Source organism: Bos mutus, chromosome 10, assembly GCF_027580195.1.
Source record: "Bos mutus isolate GX-2022 chromosome 10, NWIPB_WYAK_1.1, whole genome shotgun sequence".
NCBI classification, from domain to species: Eukaryota; Metazoa; Chordata; class Mammalia; order Artiodactyla; family Bovidae; genus Bos; species Bos mutus.
Genome location: NC_091626.1, coordinates 64,690,992 through 64,712,662, shown reverse-complemented (window position 1 = coordinate 64,712,662; position 21,671 = coordinate 64,690,992). Strand labels below are relative to the sequence as shown.

At 36.4% G+C, this 21,671-nt stretch overlaps 2 protein-coding genes across 3 annotated transcripts in view; one reads left to right on the top strand and one right to left on the bottom strand.

The window, feature by feature from the left end:
• ATL1 (atlastin GTPase 1) overlaps positions 1 to 15,721 on the top strand; it is an 84,265-nt gene extending 68,544 nt beyond the window's left edge. For both annotated transcript variants that reach the window (XM_070378101.1, XM_070378102.1), the window contains exons 10-14: positions 5,347 to 5,474; positions 6,586 to 6,642; positions 7,648 to 7,719; positions 8,792 to 9,223; positions 15,108 to 15,721. In XM_070378101.1, coding sequence (XP_070234202.1) covers positions 5,347 to 5,474; positions 6,586 to 6,642; positions 7,648 to 7,719; positions 8,792 to 9,223; positions 15,108 to 15,218 — 800 coding nt within the window. In that variant the 3' untranslated portion in view covers positions 15,219 to 15,721. The remainder of the gene's footprint in view (positions 1 to 5,346; positions 5,475 to 6,585; positions 6,643 to 7,647; positions 7,720 to 8,791; positions 9,224 to 15,107) is intronic.
• A 794-nt stretch (positions 15,722 to 16,515) lies between these two features.
• The window catches only part of SAV1 (salvador family WW domain containing protein 1), a 30,443-nt gene continuing 25,287 nt past the window's right edge, over positions 16,516 to 21,671 (bottom strand). Inside the window, exon 5 of the mRNA XM_070378103.1 lies at positions 16,516 to 17,952. Within this exon, the coding sequence (XP_070234204.1) occupies positions 17,751 to 17,952 (202 nt within the window). The 3' untranslated portion in view covers positions 16,516 to 17,750. The remainder of the gene's footprint in view (positions 17,953 to 21,671) is intronic.

The window sequence follows — 21,671 nt, the reverse complement described above, 5'->3', positions numbered from 1 at the left end:
ACCCTTTCTCAGAGGTTCCTGCTCACCTCTGCATTGAGAAATGCTCCTTAATATCTTCCTTTTACATTTTCCTTATTTATATTAAAAGGGAAAATAGAAGTCTATATTATTGGAATGTTTGTATTGTTATATAATTAGAGATAGAAAAAAATATTGCATAATACTGAAGTGAAGCTCTTTCAAACTGCTGCTGAAAAATTTAATTATAAATCATTAAAAACTTCACTAATAATGAAAGCATCTTCTGGATGAGGACTAGTTTCTTAAAAAACCAAAAGCCCCAGAGTGTTTTTCAAAGTAATAGTATGTAATCATCTCTTAAACAGAGAGATATGACTAATGTTTTAAGATTCCAAAGCAATTCAAATCGTCTAAAAAAAGAGGGAAGGGGAGCAGCAGGAGGTGGAGGCAGGAGTCTGCAGAAGCAGAAGCTAATCCTTCCTAATAATCATTAGGTCTTTAGATATTTGCTTTGCAGTTAATCCAAGGTAGTACTGATCTCACATGGCCTCAGCCTGCAATGGTTTAGAGTGGGGCTTGGGTTCCCAGCCAGAGGTTGGGCTGGATTGCAGTGGTGAAAGCACCAAATCCTATCCACTAGACCAGTGGTCAGTGACAAAGGCCCTGGGAATTCCCACAAAGACAGAAAGTAGTGAAACGAGGAAAGTATTTATCAAGAAGGGAAAAAAAATACAGTATGTGTGGATGGACACACAAGCAGACTCAGAGGGAGAGTCCCTGAGTTGTACCCTCATGGCAATTTGAATTACTTTTATGGAGCGTTTCTTCCAAGTTTCCTTTGGCCAGTCATTTTGATTTGCCTAGTTCACAGTCCATCTTTCGGAGAAGGCAATGGCACCCCACTCCTGTACTCTTGCCTGGAAAATCCCACGGACAGAGGAGCCTGGTAGGCTGCAGTCCATGGGGTTGCGAACAGTCAGACACGACTGAGTGACTTCCCTTTCACTTTTCACTTTCATGCATTGGAGAAGGAAATGGCAACTCACTCCAGTGTTCTTGCCTGGAGAATCCCAGGGACTGGGGAGCCTGGTGGGCTGCCGTCTATGGGGTTGCACAGAGTCGGACACGACTGAATCGACTTAGCAGCAGCAGCAGCAGCAGTCCATCTTTGGTGTACCTCAGGATCCTTCCATATGTGCACACGCATCTCTTAGCCAAGATGGATCCTACTGCAGAGGCATCTGGGTAAAGCATCCCTTGACATGCTCCTCCTTTCGCCTGCAATTAGCCTTTTCTGCACATGTATGTTCAGGGAGGTCTCCTGACTTCACAAACAAGAAACACCTGGTCTGGGAAAGGCCCAACCTCTTCCCTTAATTGTCCTGCTATTCCTGACTTGGAGTTTCCATCAGTAGGGAATGAATCTCCATTTGCTTTTCCTGGGGGAGGCCTATTTACCTCCTGCTGCTGCTGCTGCTAAGTCGCTTCAGTCGTGTCCGACTCTGTGCGACCCCACAGACAGCAGCCCACCAGGCTCCCCGGTTCCTGGGATTCTCCAGGCAAGAGTACTGGACTGGGGTGCCATCGCTTTCTCCAATCCACCTCCTACCTCAGTACAAAGACATTTCTGACTTTTTTATTTGTAAGCCTAGCATTGAGTACACCACTAAATTCAAACATGTCCTTAATTTACTTTGGCCTTTCTGCATTGTGTCAGGGGTAATGAGACAGTGGCATAACAAGCCTTGCAGCACAGTTGTTCTCAAAGGACTTTAAAATTACTTTTAAAAATGACAGCTGAACAACTTGTGTTCAGTTTTGTGGAACTGGCAAATTCAAAAAGCAAACCAGTTTTTTTTCCCCATGTATCCATAGTGTTTTCTCTCAGATACCTTTTATTTTACCATTGTAGTTAATACAAATTTCTCAATTATCAGCAATTGTTTTTATACATGTTTTAAATTGTCTTTTCGTTATACAACAGAAAGACAACTGTAGGCAGGTACATATTAATGCATGGATTCCAAGATTGTATAATTTCACTGTCACTTATGAATTCCAACCCACCAGTGAGCACACAGACCTCTTAATACTGTGCAGTGACCTAATGGCTTCAATGTGTTTTGAATAAATTACATAAAGAGAGGGCTCCCACAAGGCCTTTCTTTCTTCTCTGGGGTTGGAGAGCCATAAGCAGGCAGAGCAGGAGCAGGCCTTCAACAACAGTCCTTTATTGGGACAAAAAAGTACCCTGCCTTGTTCTTTTCCTGTAGTACACAGCTATAGTTCTTAAATTAACAGATATATTTTGCAATGAAAGAATTCAGGGAAAGAGTTTAAGATAAATCATGCAGATATAAATCACAGTCTTAAATAGATTTGTTCCTCATCAAATTTTACTCATAATCTAAACATATATTGACTCACAATTGGTTTACAGTTACCCATGAGTTGCAAGTTTACCAAAGTGGCTAGCCTGAGGGAAAGAGAAATAAAAGGCAGCTTCAGTTGCCTGTCAAAAGTTCCATTTTAATGAGGCTACTGCTAAATCCCTCTGTGCGCCAAAATGCTCTAGTGTGCCTCAGTGTTTCCTTGGGCAGTTTTGAGTCTGCTGTCTACATCAGTTTTTCATCCCATCCTGAATCTTATAATATGGGGTTATTTCTATCCAGAATGTCTTGTCTTCTGGCCAAGCTGTTCTCCAGAGGGCTGTCATCTGAGTGGTTGCCTCCAGGGGAAAAAACATCTTGAATAAACAATTGTGCAGAAATTATTTGATGACAGTTTCTCACATACTCTTTCGATACACTTACAGAAATAATTTTCTAACTCATTTATCAATAGTAGTAATTGTTATAATTATCTTTTGTTCATGGTCCCTCACATTATCAAAATTGTTATCCTATCTTACTATTTCCAGTGTTATTTAAAACTTATTCTACTATGATTATATTTAATTGCTATTAGTTGAATCACTTCCCATTTAGGAAATCAAAGGACCGAAAGCACTGAATCACATTCATTCATGATGCATTTGACCAGTTCTTATCAAGTGCCTACTGAATATGTCCCCTCATATAGCAGATCCGATCTTGTAATTAACAAGGAGTTAACCTTTTTCTGAGGTGGTTCTGTGTTATAATACCACCTGTAGAATGACCAGGTAACCACATCATAAATTGGGGAGCTGCTTCCTTAACAGCTCCAGTTAGACTTCAGAAAGCATAGCCAAATCCCAGTGCAAGGTTATTATTTTTAAAGATGTATTTCTCATGACTTGTCAGAGTCAAATGATCCTGAAAAAATATCTTCCTTGGTTAGTTTCCACAGCAGCCCTACACCGTAGGTGCATCTGCCATGTGGAATTCTTATAAAGCATGTATCGTGTCCTCAATTGTTACAGATAACTTCTTTGACCTAGATCCTGAATTCCTAGCAAGGTTTTACTCTTGTGACAAAAATTCTTGAAGAAATGATGAAAACATAAATCATTATGAATAATCATCCACCCACACATATTATTGAACACTTGCAGTGAGCCAAGGCTGATGAGCACACCTCCACAAATTGATCTGAACTGGTCTGCAGATGTTCTGGGTCATGTATTTACTTTTCTTCCACTAATATTGTTAGCAAGAGCTCCCACTGGAGTGGGTCGCCATTTCCTTCTCCAAATACAGAGCACAGTTATCAGTAAAAACTGGTACAATGCAAACAAAAAAATAAATTTGAATAAACTCCTGTCCAAGTCCTCATAAAATATGGACACAAATTTCAAAGCTGTACAAAACATGAAGGAAAATATGTTGGAAGAATTTCCAACATCATGCTTATACATGTCATAAAACAGTAAGCAAAAGAAAAGAACCATAAATTCTTATGTAAACTGATATTTCAGTAACAAGCAGGGAACATGCAAAATACAATCATAAGGTTTGAGTATTTATCCTTAAGACCTTAGAAATCACCAATCCCAAAGCCTGAAAACTCAGTGACTCTGCTGAAATTCAGGTTTTTAAAAATCATGGTATCTTTGCTTAGATACCAAGTCTCTGGATCTACCAAGTCTCTGCTTTTTACATATGATTTAAAAAATTATTGCTGTGTTCAAGAGTCCTCTGAATATCTGTTTTCTGTATTACTTTGCTAAATTTGTAATGCTAAGCTTGAACCTAATACTATAAAATGGGTTATGTGTTACCAGTTCAGTTCAGTCGCTCAGTCGTGTCCGACTCTTTGCGACCCCATGAACTGCAGCACACCAGGCCTCCCTGTCCATCACCAACTGCCAGAGTCTACCCAAACCCATCTCCATTGAGTCAGTGATGCCATCCAACCATCTCATCCTCCTTTGTCCCCTTCTCCTGCCCTCAGTCTTTCCCAGCATCAGGGTCTTTTCCAATGAGTCAGTTCTTCACATCAGGTGGCCAAAGTATTGGAGTTTCAGCTTCAGCATCAGTCCTTCCAGTGAACACCCAGGACTGATCTCCTTTAGGATGGACTGGTTGGATCTCCTTGCAGTCCAAGGCACTCTCAAGAGTCTTATCCAACACCACAGTTCAAAAGCATCAATTCTTTGGTGCTCAGCTTTCTTTATAGTCCAACTCTCACATCCATACATGACTACTGGAAAAACCATAGCCTTGACTAGATGGACCTTTGTGGCAAAGTAATGTCTCTGCTTTTTAATATGCTGTCTAGGTTGGTCATAACTTTCCTTCCAAGGAATAAGCATCTTTTAATTTCATGGCTGCAATCACCATTAGCTGTATTAAATAACTCAGAATACTTCTGACCAGCTAGCTAAAAGGCCTCCATTGCTTTTCTTACAGTTTTGTGTTGTTGAGTTTCACTACTAGAGGAAGCCCTAATTTCACTTCTTTTTGAAGTTGAGTACTAGCTAACACACTTTACACAGTTCCATACATTTTTCATAAGATTGGCACAGTAAACACAGAAAACTTTTGGATATACTTTCTGGAGGGAATACATCTTATAAGACAGTAAATATCTGCCCTTCTTCCATTTATAACTCTCTGTATAAAACTGTGAACAAGACTTAAAGGCATCAGAATGCATGACATGGTTATGTGAATAGGGTGTGAAACATTTATGCATTGTTTAATATCAAGAAAGCTATTTTATAGGTGAAAGACAAAATAAATATGTAATTGGAGTGGAGACGAGAAAGACTAGCAATAGGAGTTGGGCAAGGAGTATAGTTCACCCTGAGAAAAGTGGGTTTCAGGAGTAATTTAGATGATCAGAAGGTGAGTGATAGCTTTATCACTGGGGAAAAAATAGAGGTAATTACCGGATGTTTTATGGTATCCCATGAAAGCCTTTAACAATTTTAAAATAATGATGAATTTTCTTCTACTTTAGAAATAGATGATGAATTCATCAAAAACTTGAAAATCCTCATTCCTTGGCTGCTTAGTCCTGAGAGCCTTGACATTAAAGAGATCAATGGGAACAAAATCACCTGCCGAGGTCTGGTAGAGTACTTCAAGGTATCATTCTTATTTCTAGAGCACTTGTGAGTATTTACATTTGACATGTTTGGGAATGCAGTTCCTACCTAAAACGACAGAAAATTATAGAAATATGGGGGGCAAAGGTATCAGGAATATATACAAATGATTTAAAAAATTATTAGACTCCCAAGAGGAGCTCGCTTTCTGAAATTATTTTTTGAGAAAATTCCTTGAGGTAACTTTACTGTCCACCTTTTATCTTGAGGGAAATTATTTCGAAACAGAAATGTATCTAGGAGTTGGAAAAGTCTTGCTTCTCTTTACGGGGAGGAGGTGTTTCCCAGGGTCACATAGTCTTCACTTATGACCTATACTGAATTTTACCTTCATTCTCAAGATTTTCCCTAATGGGTTATACTTTGCCTTCCTACTGGAGAAAATTCTTCTACATTTCCTGCTTTCTTCACCAAGAGCCAATTTGAAATGGAAATATTTTAAATTTGCATTTACCTGTTTACCTCAGATAGCCCCAAACACATTTTTTAAACCAATGCACATATATAGTAGATTTCAGTTATCAATCTGATTTTTGGATTGATGCTCCAAGGACTAAAATAACAAATTTTTAAATTGATGTTTTGTCATTTCAAATGTGGTTGTATACCTTCTTTGTGATTGTTTATCTTCACCACTCTCAGCAAGAAGTGACAGGTTGTCTAAAATTTGAATTCTTGCTGTGCATAAAACACCATGGAGGAGCATAGAATTTTAGTAGGAGACTCAGGGCCCTTGAACAGATCTGTTCCATAAAGCTTGAGGCAGCAGCAGGTACAGATTCCTGTGGGTAACTGAAAACGTTACTCCTAGCAGAGGGATCTGAGAAAGTTTTAAAGGAGGTGAGGTAGGTAAGCCTTTGCAAAGACTGAGATTGGCAAATGTGTGCAAAGGGCTTTTCAGGAAAAAGGAACAAGAACTAATAATAATAAGAAAGAGGGAATTAAAAGTATGAGAAAGATAATAGTTCTTGAAACTGTCAAGATCTAACTTTTTTTTGAACTGTCAAGGCGTTAGACCTCAGAATACAATTTAACATAGATATTGAATGGAATTACTTGAACATGAGTCTTTTTCTTTCCTATTTTTTTAGGCTTATATAAAGATCTATCAAGGTGAAGAACTACCACATCCCAAATCCATGTTACAGGTATTTATTCATCAGGAGTCTTGACATTCTAAAACATTCTGTCACTAAAGCTAAGTTAAAGATATGCTCCAATCTGGCTGTCAGAAATCACCATATAAAAATAATGGATGGAGTGATATATCAGATTATTTTTCTATTAACGACTCTCTTGTGCAAGTGATTCATCTAATCACTTTCAGATACACATATAGCACCCTCACTTATGCTGAGATACAAGAGAGTCTTCATTCTCTTTGTACTAAATTTGTTTAGAAAAGACTCACTGTGGTTTAGATTCATACATGTGACAAGAAAAGCAGGTCCATGTTTTAAACAAGTGGCCTCTACAAATAAACATTCAAGAAAGGAAAAACTTGCTTTTCCCATACTTTTTTAAAAATTTCTGAATCTTAATGCCTCCTTTATGTTATCAGTGATACACTGTTCTATCAGTAGTAATCTTTAAAGTTGACATAGTTTTATGTATGAGTACATGTGTGCAGTCGTTTCAGTCGTGTCCAACTCTGACCCTGTGGACTACAGCCTGCTGGGCTCCTCTGTCCATGAGATTCTCCAGGCAAGTGGGTTGCTATGCCCTCCTCAAGGGGGTCTCCTGACCCAGGGATCAAACCTGTGTTTCTTATGTCTACCTGCACTGGCAGGCAGGTTCTTTACCACTAGTGCTGCCTGGGAAGCCCATTAGTATATATAAAATGTATATATTATTTCCCATGTGTCTGGATTTATAGATTCTCCCACATACACACACATTTGGTGAAAGGCTTAATCATTTTTTAGATGAATAATCTTCCAAATGAAAATTCATTTTTGAACTATGGTTTATTGAGTAAGCTATAGTTTATACATTTTGAAATTTTAATTTTACTAATGTAGAAGATACACAAGTATTTCAGCACTTTTTAAATTATCTGATGACCTTGAGTTTTTGCATATTTCTTGCATGTTGTGTGTATATATGTGGAAGTCTAATAACATTTTACATCATACTTTGTACTTTGTCCAAAGGCCACAGCAGAAGCTAATAATTTAGCAGCCGTGGCAACTGCCAAGGATACATACAATAAAAAAATGGAAGAGGTAAGAATATTTTAAATCACGTTTTAAGTAAAATCAGTATTTCTTCCATGAACTCATTCTTCTTCCACGTCACACTGTATACACATGCAGAAGTGGCTCTGACTTATGCTTTCTCAGCCTATGTGTATCACATTTCTTTTTATTGTATTCCTCAAGTATTTTAAAAACAAATCAAGAGAACATGACATATGCAAAATTTAAATGTATTTTAAATGAATTCTCTCTATAACATATTTCTTTTTAAAGGGGTGGAGAAATACAGATTTTTCCAGTATTTGTAAGATCTAAAGAGCTAAAATAACATGCTACCCTCTCCACTATACCTCCCCGTATTCCACAAGTCCAATTTCTATCTTAAGTATAAAAAGTTGTTAGAAACAAATAAACCACAAGGGCCAACATTTCTAAGTACTATATTTCCTCTTTTTACTAGTAACATTCTAAATTAGGATGCATCTACTGATTATTGTGTATATCTATTAATGTGATGAGTTTTCTTTCCACTGAAAATGTTATAAAATCAAAACTGCACCCCAAATTGGTAGAGCCTTGGAATCAAGGGAAATATAGTATATGGTCTGGTGTTTATGACATAATTAAAGGGGAAATGGAGTGAGAGTCTCCTATGTATATTTAAATCTCACCCGTAGTTAACGGTATGGGTAATTGAGATTTCCCTTGTAACTTTTGAAAAAAAGTTGAAAAAGTGGTCCATGAACATTTAACATGTTTCCATTTAGTCTCTTGAAGAAAATACTGTATGGACTCCAAACAAAAATCAGTGAAACCTTTTCACCTTGAGGAAATTGGACTCAGTAATGGCTATTCCAATCTGTGTTGAAAAGAGAATAAAAATTAAGGCTTTAATATGTCGCCTATAAAGTTACCAGTCCCACTTATAGTCTCCCCTGATAGAAATGGAGTGTGGAAAGATATGGGTTGACAAAATAAAATGTTGGCTCCTTCTGATTATTAATGTGTTCTAACAGATTCAGCTAGCTAAGTGCAAAATTGTGATACAGTTGCTAGTTTTACTGTGCACTGCATAAATAATACTTCCTATTTGATACAGATCTGTGGCGGTGACAAACCATTTCTGGCCCCTAATGACCTGCAGACCAAACATCTGGAGCTTAAGGAAGAATCTGTGAAGCTATTTCGAGGGGTAAAGAAGATGGGTGGGGAGGAATTTAGCCGTCGTTACTTGCAACAGTTGGAGACTGAAATAGATGAACTCTACATCCAGTATATCAAGCACAATGATAGCAAAAATATCTTCCATGCAGCTCGTACCCCAGCCACACTGTTTGTTGTCATCTTTATCACATATGTGATTGCTGGTGTGACTGGATTCATTGGTTTGGACATCATAGCTAGCCTATGCAATATGATAATGGGACTGACCCTTATCACCCTGTGCACCTGGGCATACATCCGGTACTCTGGAGAATACCGAGAGCTGGGAGCTGTAATAGACCAAGTGGCTGCAGCCTTGTGGGACCAGGTATGAACACTGAATTCTCAACTAAATGCAGCACCTATTTGAATGCCATCTGTGTGCCAGACACTATGTTAGATATAGTAAAATATACAGGTAAACATGACTTTAAGAATTTTATATAGAGTTTGTCTAGATGGCCAGATACAAACTATAGAAATAGTTTTCCAGTCAATGTCTCACTATTTTTCAAAAATACATGGATTAGGTAGTGTTTTTCTTATCCCTAAAGTTGAGAGAAAACAGTTGAGTTTTTATTTAGCTGATTGTGACTCAAGTATTTGTTGATTACTTCATACTTAAAACCTATCATTTGACTAGCATTGGTTTTGTTGTGCTGTGCTTAGTTGCTCAGTCGTGTGCAACTCTTTGCAACCCCACAGACTGTAGTCCACCAGGCTCCTCTGTCCATGGGGATTCTCCAGGCAAGAATACTGGAGTGGTTTGCCATGCCCTCCTCCAGGGGATCTTCCTAACCCAGGGATTGAAGCCACATCTCTTTCACTGTAGGCAGATTCTTTACCATCTGAGCCACCAGGAAAGCCCAAGGATACTGGAGTGGGTAGCCTATCCCTTCTCCAGGGGATCTTTCTGACCAGGAATCAAACCAGGCTCTCCTGCATTGCAGGGGGATTCTTTACCAGCTGAGCTACCAGGAAAGCCCTTGGTTTCATTCAGTTCAGTTCAGTCGCTCAGTCATGTCCAACTCTTTGCAACCCCATGGACTTAGGCACTCTAGGCTTCCCTGTCCTTCACCAACTCCCAGAGCCTACTCAAACTCATGTCCATCATGTTGGTGATGCCATCCAACCATCTCATCCACTGTCATCACCTTCTCCTCCTGCCTTCAATCTTTCCCAGAATCAAGGTCTTTTCCAGTGAGTCAGTTCTTCGAATCAGGTGGCCAAAGTATTGGAGTTTCAGCTTCAGCATCAGTCCTTCCAATGAATATTCAGGACTGATTTCTTTTAGGATGGACTGGTTGGATCTCCTTGCAGTCCAAGGGACTCTGAAGTGTCTTCTGCAACACCACAGTTCAAAAGCATCACTTCTTCGGTGCTCAGCTTTCTTTATAGTCCAACTCTCACATCCATACATGACTACTGGAAAAACCATAGGTTTGACTAGATGGACCTTTGTTGGTAATGTCTCTGCTTTTTAATATGCTCTCTAGGTTGGTCATAACTTTTCTTCCAAGGAGCAAGTGTCTTTTAATTTCATGGCTGCAATCACCATTTGCAGTGATTTTGGACCCCCGAAAAATAAAGTCTGTCACTGTTTCCATTGCTTCCCCATTTATTTGCCATTAAGTGATGGGACCAGATGCCATGATCTTAGTTTTCTGAATGCTGAGTTTTAAGCCAAGTTTCACTGTCCTCTTTCACTTTCATCAAGAGGCGCTTTCTGCCATAGGGTGGTGTCATCTGCGTATCTGAGGTTATTGATATTTCTCCCAGCAATCTTGATTCCAGCTTGTGCTTCATTCAGCCTGCCTTTTCGCATGATGTACTCTGCATAGAAGTTAAATAAGCAGAGTGACAATATAACCCTGATGTACTCCTGTCCTGATTTGGAACCAGCCTGTTGTTCCATGTCCAGTTCTAACTGTTGCTTCCTGACCTGCATACAGATTTCTTAGGAGGCAGGTCAGGTGGTCTGGTAGTCCCATCTCTCAGAATTTCCAACAGTTTGTTGTGATACACACAGTCTAAGGCTTTGGTGTAGTCAATAAAGCAAAGGTAGGTGTTTTTCTGGAACTGTTGCTTTTTCGATGATCCAGTGGATGATGGCAATTTGATCTCTGGTTCCTCTGCCTTTTCTAAATCCAGTTTGAACATCAAGAAGTTCACAGTTCATGTACTGTTGTAGCCTGGCTTGGAGAATTTTGAGCATTACTTTGCTAGTGTGTGAGATGAGTACAATTGTGCAGTAGTTTGAACATTCTTTGGCATTGCCTTTCTTTGGGATTGGAATGAAAACTGACCTTTTCCAGTCCTGTGTCCACTGCTGAGTTTTCCAAATTTGCTAGCACATTGAGTGCAACACTTTCACAGCATCATCTTTTAGGTTCAAATAGCTCAACTGGAATTCCATCACCTCCACTAGCTTTGTTCACAGTGATGCTCCCTAAGGCCCACTTGATGTCGCATTCCAGGATGTCTAGCTCTAGGTGTGTGATCACACCATTGTGGTTATCTGGGTCATGAAAATCTTTTTTGCATAGTTCTTCTGTGAATTCTTGCCACCTCTTCTTAATATCTTCTGCTTCTGTTAGGTCCATATCATTTCTGTCCTTTATTGTGCTCATCTTTGCATGAAATGTTCCCTTGGTATCTCTAATTTTCTTGAAGAGATCTTTCCCATTCTATTGTTGTCTTCTCTTTCTTTGCACTGATCACTGAGGAAGGCTTTCTTATCTCTCCTTGCTATTCTTTGGAACTCTGCATTCAAATGGGTATATCTTTCCTTTTCTCCTTTGCCTTTCACTTCTTTTCTCAGCTATTTGTAAGGCCTCGTCAGACAACCATTTTGCCTTTTTGCATTTTTTCTTGATGGTCTTGATTACTGCCTCCTGTACAATGTCACGAACCTGTCCATAGTTCTTCAGGTACTCTACCAGATCTAATCCCTTGAATCTATTTCTCACTTCCACTGTATAATCGTAAGGGATTTGATTTAGGTCATACCTGACTGGTCTAGTGGTTTTCCCTACTTCAATTTACGTCTGAATTTGGCAATAAGGAGTTCATGATCTGAGTCACAGTCAGCTCCTGGTCTTGTTTTTGCTGACTGTATAGAGCTTCTCCCTCTTTGGCTACAAAGAATATAATCATTCTGATTTTGGTATTGACCATTTGGTGATGTCCATGTGTACAGTCTTCTCTTGTGTTGCTGGAAGAGGGTGTTTGCTATGACCAGTTCATTCTCTTGGCAAAACTCTGTTAGTCTATGACCTGCTTCGTTTTGTACTCCAAGGCCAAATTTGCCTGTAACTCTAGGAAGCTCTTGACTTCCTACTTTTTCATTCCAGTTCCTTATTATGAAGAGGATATCTTTTTTGGGTGTTAGTTCTAGAAGGTCTTGTAGGCCTTCATAGAACCATTGTTAGGAGCATATATAAATGACCATCTGAAGTTGTATCACTGTCTCTTTTAGTAAAACCTTTCAACACAGTATCTGATTACTTCAGATTGTCTCTTTAAACTATTCATTTGTACCAGGCCCTAAAATGAGTCCAGGTCAACTTCTGGATCAGCTGCTTCTGGGTCAGTTGTCCTCTATGGTCCAATTAACCAACCCAGGGTCACCATGGTCTGCTGTTCAAATAACTGATTATGGACAGGGGAAACAATTATAAACACACGAGAATAAAAATCATCTCACCTTTCATTCTGGAAGTATCAATTACCACATGAAAATTTCAATAAATTTAGTGAAACTAAAGTTGAGATTCTTCATAAAATTTTGGAGTTAAGACTTGTGAATATTTATGGTCTGCAGGTAGCAAGTGATAGCTACAATTATCTCAGCATTGAGTATGTTTATATTCTTTAAAACCAAATTGTAACTGATGGATATACTGTGTGTCTTTGAAGAATCTAATTGAGATATATACTGATAAATGGTAGCACTACTGGAAAAGAATTAATTAAAATTGGATCCTCTGAGCCACTGCCTCAAAAAGCCCCTCAACCTCAAAAGATGAAGAGGGGCTATTTAAGGTAAATCCCAAAGCCCTCCTAGAATATGATGCTGAAACCTGTGATAAATATAGAATTGGGCCCTTCAGAAGATTCAGATTAAATACGTAATCTAAATTGAAAAAATCTGCAGGGGTATATGGTCTAAATATTTTTAACTTGAAGTAACTGCTTTACTAAGTTGTGTTGGTTTCTGCCATACATCAACATGAATCAGCCATAGGTATACACATGTCCCCTCTCTCAAGGTGTATTTGTTCCTAAATGCTCTCAAATTACTAATGTAAATAAGGTTGATTATCATAGTGCTATTAATGAAGCAGGATATATACTTCTCTTTTCTCCCCTTTAATCTGCCTTTACCACAGGGAAGTACAAATGAGGTAAGTTAAATTTTTCTTAAATTAAGAACTATTTGTATATTTATAAACATTATGATTGTCTTATTTTATGAACCAACTAGTCATTAAAGGATGTCTCAATGTAGAGAGGTTTTAAAATATTTAATTTACTCTGAACATGATATATAATTTTATCTGCATATGAAACACAAGAATTGATTATCAGGAATATTTTACTTCTGAATGTTTAGAAATTTTCAAAAATCTTAAGCTCTAACATTGGGCATTTTGCTCTACTGCAGTGAAACAAGTAGTTATGAAAATCTGGAGGAAACTTAAGTAATGCAGAGTAAATAGAGCTACAACCTTTAGAACTGTGGCTTCTGAAAGAGATACTGTACCACTTTAAGCAGGTTTCAGGCCAGCATGTAGTGTAACTAACTTTCTTGGCATACCTTGGACCTGACCTGTAAATTAGTGTTCATTTCTCCCACTGCACATGTGCAGAAAGTCTGTATCTGAGGAATAATCTAAGTTTCTATGAAGGAATCATTTTCACATAAGAAAAGTTATTTCTGTGGACTCATTTAGGTCATTACTTTCAGAAAGCAATACTGATCTTCAGCAACTACAGTGACAGTACGTAATTCTTTCCTTGGTTTCTGCTGTTTTATATATAACTAGGTTATGTCTGCCAATCAGATACCAAGGATATATTTAATATTTATAAGTCAACAAGGAATTATTTTATGTAAAATTCAGTAAAATGAATCTACTAAAACAGTAACAATAAATTTCAACTTTGTAAATCAAATCTTAAGAAAAAATACGAACTTTTAAGAAAACATTGATTAAACTGCATGTATTAGAATCAGAATAGAACTAAGGTTGTGCCAGTATGCATTTGTAAATTGATGATGGTATAATTCAGAGTTAAGAAAATAGCCATATAGACTCAAAAAGATAAAAATGAATGGAATTTCCTGGAAATTCTATTTAAGGATATCAAGCTTTTATACAGCCTTTAAAAATATTCAGACTTTTTAAAGACTCTAGAATTACATCAGATAAATTGGTCTTAACTGAGTGTTCATTATGTGAAAGTCAGAGGAGGTAATGAATTTTAGAAACTAGGTGAGGGGTTAAAAAAAACATAAAAATATTTATGGACACTTCAGAAAGCAGTATGTAAACATTTCTATGATGCAAACACTGTTACACAGACAAATAACAACGACAGAGGTAGTTTTAATGAAGGAAGACTTTCTAAGGTAATGTTTCTGAATAAAGGTTTTGTAAGCTATGAACTGATTAGTGGAAGCAAGGGAAAAGAGCATATTTGAGAAAGCCCATCATATCAGGAAATTATGGAGAATAAAAAGTGGTCCCTTTCTGAAAAACCTATCAGGAAGGTCCAATAGCAAGTATTCTACCTGTGTATAATAAATTAGCTATTGGCAATCACAAGTTATGAGCTCCCACAATTATTCTAAAACTAATAATATTCACAATATGAGTTTTCCACATCCCTGGGATACAGTGGTTAGGAAGCTCTCCTCCAAAAGGTGGGAACGGTAAAAGAAAATGCAATCCGAGGATAGAACATTTACCATAGAGATCAACCTGCATAAGTAGTACTATCAACACACTGGAGAGTTGAAAATACTTTTGACTGCTGAGATACTAGTTATTAGTATATATGTTAGACAGATTACTAAGGATTCCAAATTTAGCATGCTAAATTTTATATAGTACCATAAATTACACTAAAAGGAAAAAATTTATATCTATGTATTTAATAAAATGTTTTATCATTTTTTAAAATAATCTTGATTATTTTATTTCTAGGCTTTATACAAGCTTTACAGTGCAGCAGCAACCCACAGACATCTGTATCATCAAGCTTTTCCTGCACCAAAGTCAGAATCTACTGAACAATCAGAAAAGAAGAAAATGTAACCCCAAATTTAAAAAACACAGGTGCATGACCAAATTGTCAATTAAATATTGTTTTACGTTTCCATGCAAACATACAAAGTGCTTCCATCAGAACAGAGTAGAATGCCAAGCACCTCTGAAGACTGCACAACAGCTTAGTTCTTTTACTTCAGTGTTTAATAAGCAGATATATGTATGCATGGTTATATCATTTGTTAACATGTATAGTTTCTTGATTTTGTCTTCAAATATGCTATTATAATTTAAAGAATTTGTCTATTTATGATAATGGTACATGTGTTCTGCTTGAATTTACTCAATACTACTACTGGGTTATAGTTAAACCATGTAGTAATATTACTCCACATTTGGATATGCTCATTTAATTTCTACAGAAGAATTTTTAAATTATTTCACATAGGCATTTGTTAAAACATAGCTCAATAGGCTTGATTCAACCTATACCATCTTACATATACCATTAGCTTTTATTATAAAAGACATCTAAGAGAGCTTTTCAGTTGCTTTATCAGAAACTATATATTGCTTCTTTTATATTATTGTTTAATATAGAATATAAACCTCTTGATCAAAAATGCACAAAAAAATCACTTTGTATATGTATTTGAGTTTCACTGCATTGTATATTTTTTCATTTGGTACACAAAGATATGTATTCATCATAGGTTTATTCTTTTAACATGTGAACTATTATTAAAGTTTATTCTGGTTCCTAAGATTAAAAACAACTGAATTTGGAAATGTTTGGGAGGCGCTGATACAGAAGAGGAAAAGTTTCTATCTCTTTTTTAAATTCAAAATGCATTTTCTCTAATGTTGACACCATTACAGATTTAGCTTTTCATTTTAACATATGTATGCTGATCCCATTTAGGTACCTTCCAGTTCTTTTAAACCAGTGATTCTATATTGTATTTCTAATTACTAAAATCTGTAGTGGAATTTCATACTTTTTAGAGGATAAAAATGTGTAGTAATGAAAGAAAAAAAAAAGTAATGCCTCTTATCCAGGAGCTCTAAAACAGAGTAATTTATAACTTTCTTAGAAATAGCTAAGCTTTAGTTAAATGAAATGGTAATATTAAGTAAAGAGTAAAGATGGAAAAGTATGTGAGAGTTCATAAGATATATAAGCTCACATCTTAGCCAAGTTTGATCACATGGCCTGAGAAATAACTTTTCCCACTGATAAAATTCCACTGGCCTATTTTCATTTTTGGATACCCCTTTCATTCTGCTTCCTTTGCCTATGGGCCTGCTGAATGGAAAAGTAGACTCTTTGTAAGCATTATGCATAAAACATGGACTCAAATGCAACACATTTAGTTTCCACAAAAATATATTTAATAAGCTTGTTATATAAAACCAAACATTTAACATTTTCAACATTTTATCAATAATTCATATTCATCGATATCTAACTAGAACTTTATATTTTGAAAGATTACCTAAACTAAAAATTTATTTACATATTTACAACATGTGTAAATATAACTGAACAGCTATTTCAACAAGTGTTGAAATTCACAGAATTGTAGAGATTTATAGGCTAGCTGTGCCATAAATTTGCCTGCAGTCAAATGTACTGTGCTAGTTATGAACAGTGTCTTAATAACTACTAAACCAAAAGGCAAATAAGTTGGGAGGAAAATGCCAACTTTTAAACTTCTGTGACAAACTCTTAGAAGATTAAAAAATACATACAGTCAAATTTAATGACCGAGATTTCTTAATGAATCCCTGATTGTCATTTTTGGCAGCTCAACCCAGTCTTTTAGGATGGCAGCGTGCTATGCTGTTGGGAAGCGACCTCAGTCTTATCAGAACCATGTTACTAAATGCCGTAAGAGCCCTGGCCCAAAGGAAGGAAGTAACATTAGCAACTCTTGAGTACTGTACACAACTTTCCCACACAGGCTGGAGCCTTTTACCTAAATTTATCCCTGAAACATTACAGGTCCTTCACCCTTTCATACCAAAAAAATATTTTCCCAACATGTTTTAAAACAGTTCTTTACAGCTGGGGGCAGGGCAGAGTAACCCTATATATTATATATAAAAATGTATCACAATAAAGGTTCCAAGTCCTGTTTTGTTTTGAACTACACAATGGTAATACTTAAACCATCCAATTCCAGACAATATTCCATACTACAGCAGTAAACGCTTTTTAAATACTGCATACATTATCTCTTTCTCTGTTTTTTAAAGAAAGGTACTACTATTGTGATAGTCTACCAACTGATCATTTCCTATTTAATATCTGGTTAAATGACATTTGTCTCCATCAAGAATATGCAAAGCAGTTTTCAGATATACAGCATTTAGAGTGTCATTGTTGGCCCTTAAAGTGATAAACTCATTTTTTCTCAATAAAATAATATTTTTAATAACAAAATACATGTAAAATTAGAACTTTATAATTTCCAAAAAGTAAGCTGCCTTTATTAACCAAAGTATTTGCAGTTTTTTAATCTGTGAAAATATTTTAAAGCCCTTAAAAAACTTAAATTTTGTTTTTAAAAAATTAACTTAAAAATTCTTGCCATGTTGCTGGGCATACCACTGCTGTCTCTGCTTACGATTTTCCAACTCTGTGAGAAGAGCCTGTCTGTAGGCTTCATACATTTTAACGATCTGTTCCAGTTCTTTCATGAAAAGCAACTTTAGCATTCCCTGGTATGTGTCCAGGTCAGCCAGCTGAAAGAGTTCCCACTTCAGAATATGGTCGTATCTGTTTTAAAACACAATCAGACATATGTTCACACCATATACATAAATATATATTTATATTAGTAAATTGGTCTATTTTATAAGTACCAATTTTACTGTAATTAATAAACCACAAACTTCAATTAAAAATAACCAAGTTATTATCTGCTAGTTAAATACACTTTTTTAGGAAGAGGAAAAATCTGCTAATATTACTTCATTTCAATTTAAAAATACCTATTTTGTTCATCTTATGTATCAGTTATTCTAATATTAACACTAGGTAATAGTGAACACTGATTTCAAATCACTGTGGTTCTGTAATTTTGAAGAACACATTTCATGCTGTTCTTAAGTTCATCCAAAGTTAACTGTCAGGAAGGTAAGAATACTTTAGACCATACTGTCCCTCAAAGAACAGTACAAAAAAATAGGCAAGATCATTTGTGTCATTAGTGTTGATAAAGCTTTTTGAGGTATACTGTTCACTATAGCAAACAAGGAACTAAGCAGGTAAACAAATGAAAAGGAACCATCATTAGTGGGCTGCATAATCCTGAGGCTGCGTATACGCTATTACAAACAACAACAAAAAACAGAAAAACTCAAGCCAAAAGGAAAGAACAGCTCTTTTCAGAATGAGAATAAAGACTGTAGAAGACTGCATGATATGGGGATGGACTCATGTAAGTTTACATTTATATACATTTCAGAAGGCTTTTCGTCCCTTTTCAATGGGTAAGTACATCACATACTGCGACGAAGTATACAACAATCTACTAAAGTGGTAATTTACACTTTGCATTGAAAGGGACCTGAAGACAGCATTCTAATCCAATCATCTTATTTTATGGATGAAACCTATAGAGGTGTGTATGTATATACGTGTGTATATGTGTGTGTGTATATGTGTGTGTATATATATATATATAAATAAATAAAATTGTTCAGTGACTAAAAGATCAGAAAGGTAGAAAACAATAGGGACCAAGATGTATGAGAATAATAGTTCTGAATGATTAATACCTACTGAGACTAGAAAAAGAACTAGAGCAAAGCATATACCTATATATTATATTTCTCAAATCATACTGCAGAACAGACAGGAAAGAACTTTAACTGTAAATTCTAATAAATTTATTCTTAATAATTTATAACATTTCCTACCCAATGATTCTTTGGTAACTAATTTATCATCTTATTCCAAGGGGATCATATAATTTTTTTTTTAAAAAGGGAAACAGCAAACAAACATAAAGCAGCCACTATGAGCCACGTACTGTGCTTGGCATGTTGACATACCTTTCTATGCAACTTGGGTATGTGTACCAGAATACCAGAAGCACAAAATCACAAGGTAAATATAGTTTGGACCCCAAATTTATTAATTTAATTAATGAGCACAGCAAATTTACTAACAGATAAACTTAGCAGAAAGCTAAGTTTATAAAAAATAAGTTATATTCTCTTTAGACGGAAACTCCAATTGTTGGCCAAATTGGGAGTCATACTACAAAAAATACTGAGTCTCCATGAAGAAACTATTTGCCAACTATTTGCCAAATTGGAGAAATACTACAAAAAATACAAAGTCTCCATGAAGAAATAGTTGTAAGGTATTTCCTAGAACCTCTGCCATTCATGTAGCTTAAGATTTCACTTATTTGTTTGAAACAAATTCATAATTCCTAACAACAACAAAAACCCTTAATCTCCTTAAGTCTGAATTTCATAGCTAAGGGGCATTTCAGCAATGTCTACTGATTCAAGATGCTTAAATTTATGCCAGGTGAACTATAAGCATGTTAAAGCTCATTTATCATCTGGATACTTTATAGAAAGAAAAAGGAGGGAGAAGAATAAATATAGTAATATTAGAAAATATCAAACTTGTTTTTAAGACATGTTTGGGCTTCCCTCGTGGCTCAGTGGTAAAGGACCAACTTGCCAATGGAGGCAATGTGGGTTTGATCCCTGGGTTGGGAAGATCCCCTGGAGAAGGAAACAGCAACCCACTTAAATACTCTTGTCTAGGAAATCCAATGGACAGAAGAGCCTGGCGGGCTATAGTCTATGGAGTCGTAAAAGAGTCAGACCCAATTTTGCAAGTAAACAACATCATTCTGTATACACATTCAAGTTTTTATAAAGAAAAAAGCTTCAGATAACTTTCTGACTTCCCATCTCAGCATTTGGCATCAAGAATAGGATTTTGTGTAGAAGCAAGAAAATCAAGAGTATTTAGTGAAAATACTCTGGGAAGAAGAAAAAGCACTCTAAGGAAAACCATAAATAATAAAAGTATGCAATCTGTCAATTTCCATTCCAAATCCTTGCCCCTGCTGTTTCTGTATAGTGACTTCCCTCTGCCTATGCCTGCTATTTAATTTTTTAAAGAAAAAAAAATGTATGTAATTCCTATTCTTAATGAGCCAAATAACCTGCTTCAGTTTAACTTTTGGCCACTATACTCTGTACAGGTAAATCATTCAGAAAATAGGATGTAAACTACTCCAGTATCCTTTTCTTTTGCTATATTTTACCTACATCAGTATTCTATTCAAACGGTACTATAAATAGCCTATATACACAAATAGCAATTGCTGTAATGCTACCAAAAAACCTGGTTCACACGCCAATGGATGCTGCCTTCAGGAGCCCAGAAAGTACTGCTATTCCAGGCCCCAGGTATGGTATATAGCCCAAGTTCCCTGTGCCTGCCTTATGTAACAGAATGCCCACTCCCTTTCCTCCTATACCCAGAAGTGAGTCAACAGTGATACTGCAGGATCATAGACACAGGAATAAAATAGTCTGTGCCACAAACTATTGGGGACTGGGGTGGGGGCGTGTGAGGAATAACAAAGTAAACATGTTCCTGATGTTCTTTTTCCTGTTAAAGATTAAATCTTTTAATATTCTCCTATAGTTTAGCTTGCTGACAATTACGTAATACATTACAGACTTCTATGATCAAACTTAGAAACCTAACTTTACTAAACCAATAAATAATTAGAATATTATCTGTTCTAAGCCAGTTCTAGAAGTATATACAAACATTACTTTGGTAAGTTACTGCTAGAGATAGAATTAAAGCACTTTAGAAAGCTAGATGATGTCCATTGTTTGTTAAACAAGAAGAAGAAACAAGCTAATTTTTTGGCTAAAACCTCTGGGATGAGATAAGTAATTGATTCTCCATTATCTAATTCATAGATAACAACTCATCTTTTGTTGACAGACAATATTAACCACTTCTAATCCTCTTCAGAGACAAAAATTTAGCATCAACTAAAAGGTTTCTAGACCTCTTGTTTTAAGCAGTAAAGGAATACTTGCTCCTTTACTGCTTAAACAGGACTTATAAATAAACTCTTCTCACTGGCCCATTCTGGGAAAGTTCTGATCTATTTGAAAAAAGTTTAAGTGGTTAATTTCCTACAGTTTTTTTTTTTTTTTTTTTTTTGATTTTATTTTATTTTTAAACTTTATATAATTGTATTAGTTTTGCCAAATATCTAAATGAATCCGCCACAGGTATACATGTGTTCCCCCATCCCGAACCCTCCTCCTCCTCCCCCTCCCCCATACCATCCCTCTGGGCCGTCCCAGTGCACCAGCCCCAAGCATCCAGCATCGTGCATCGAACCTGGACTGGCAACTCATTTCCTACATGATATTTTACATGTTTCAATGCCACTCTCCCAAATCTTCCCACCCTCTCCCTCTCCCACAGAGTCC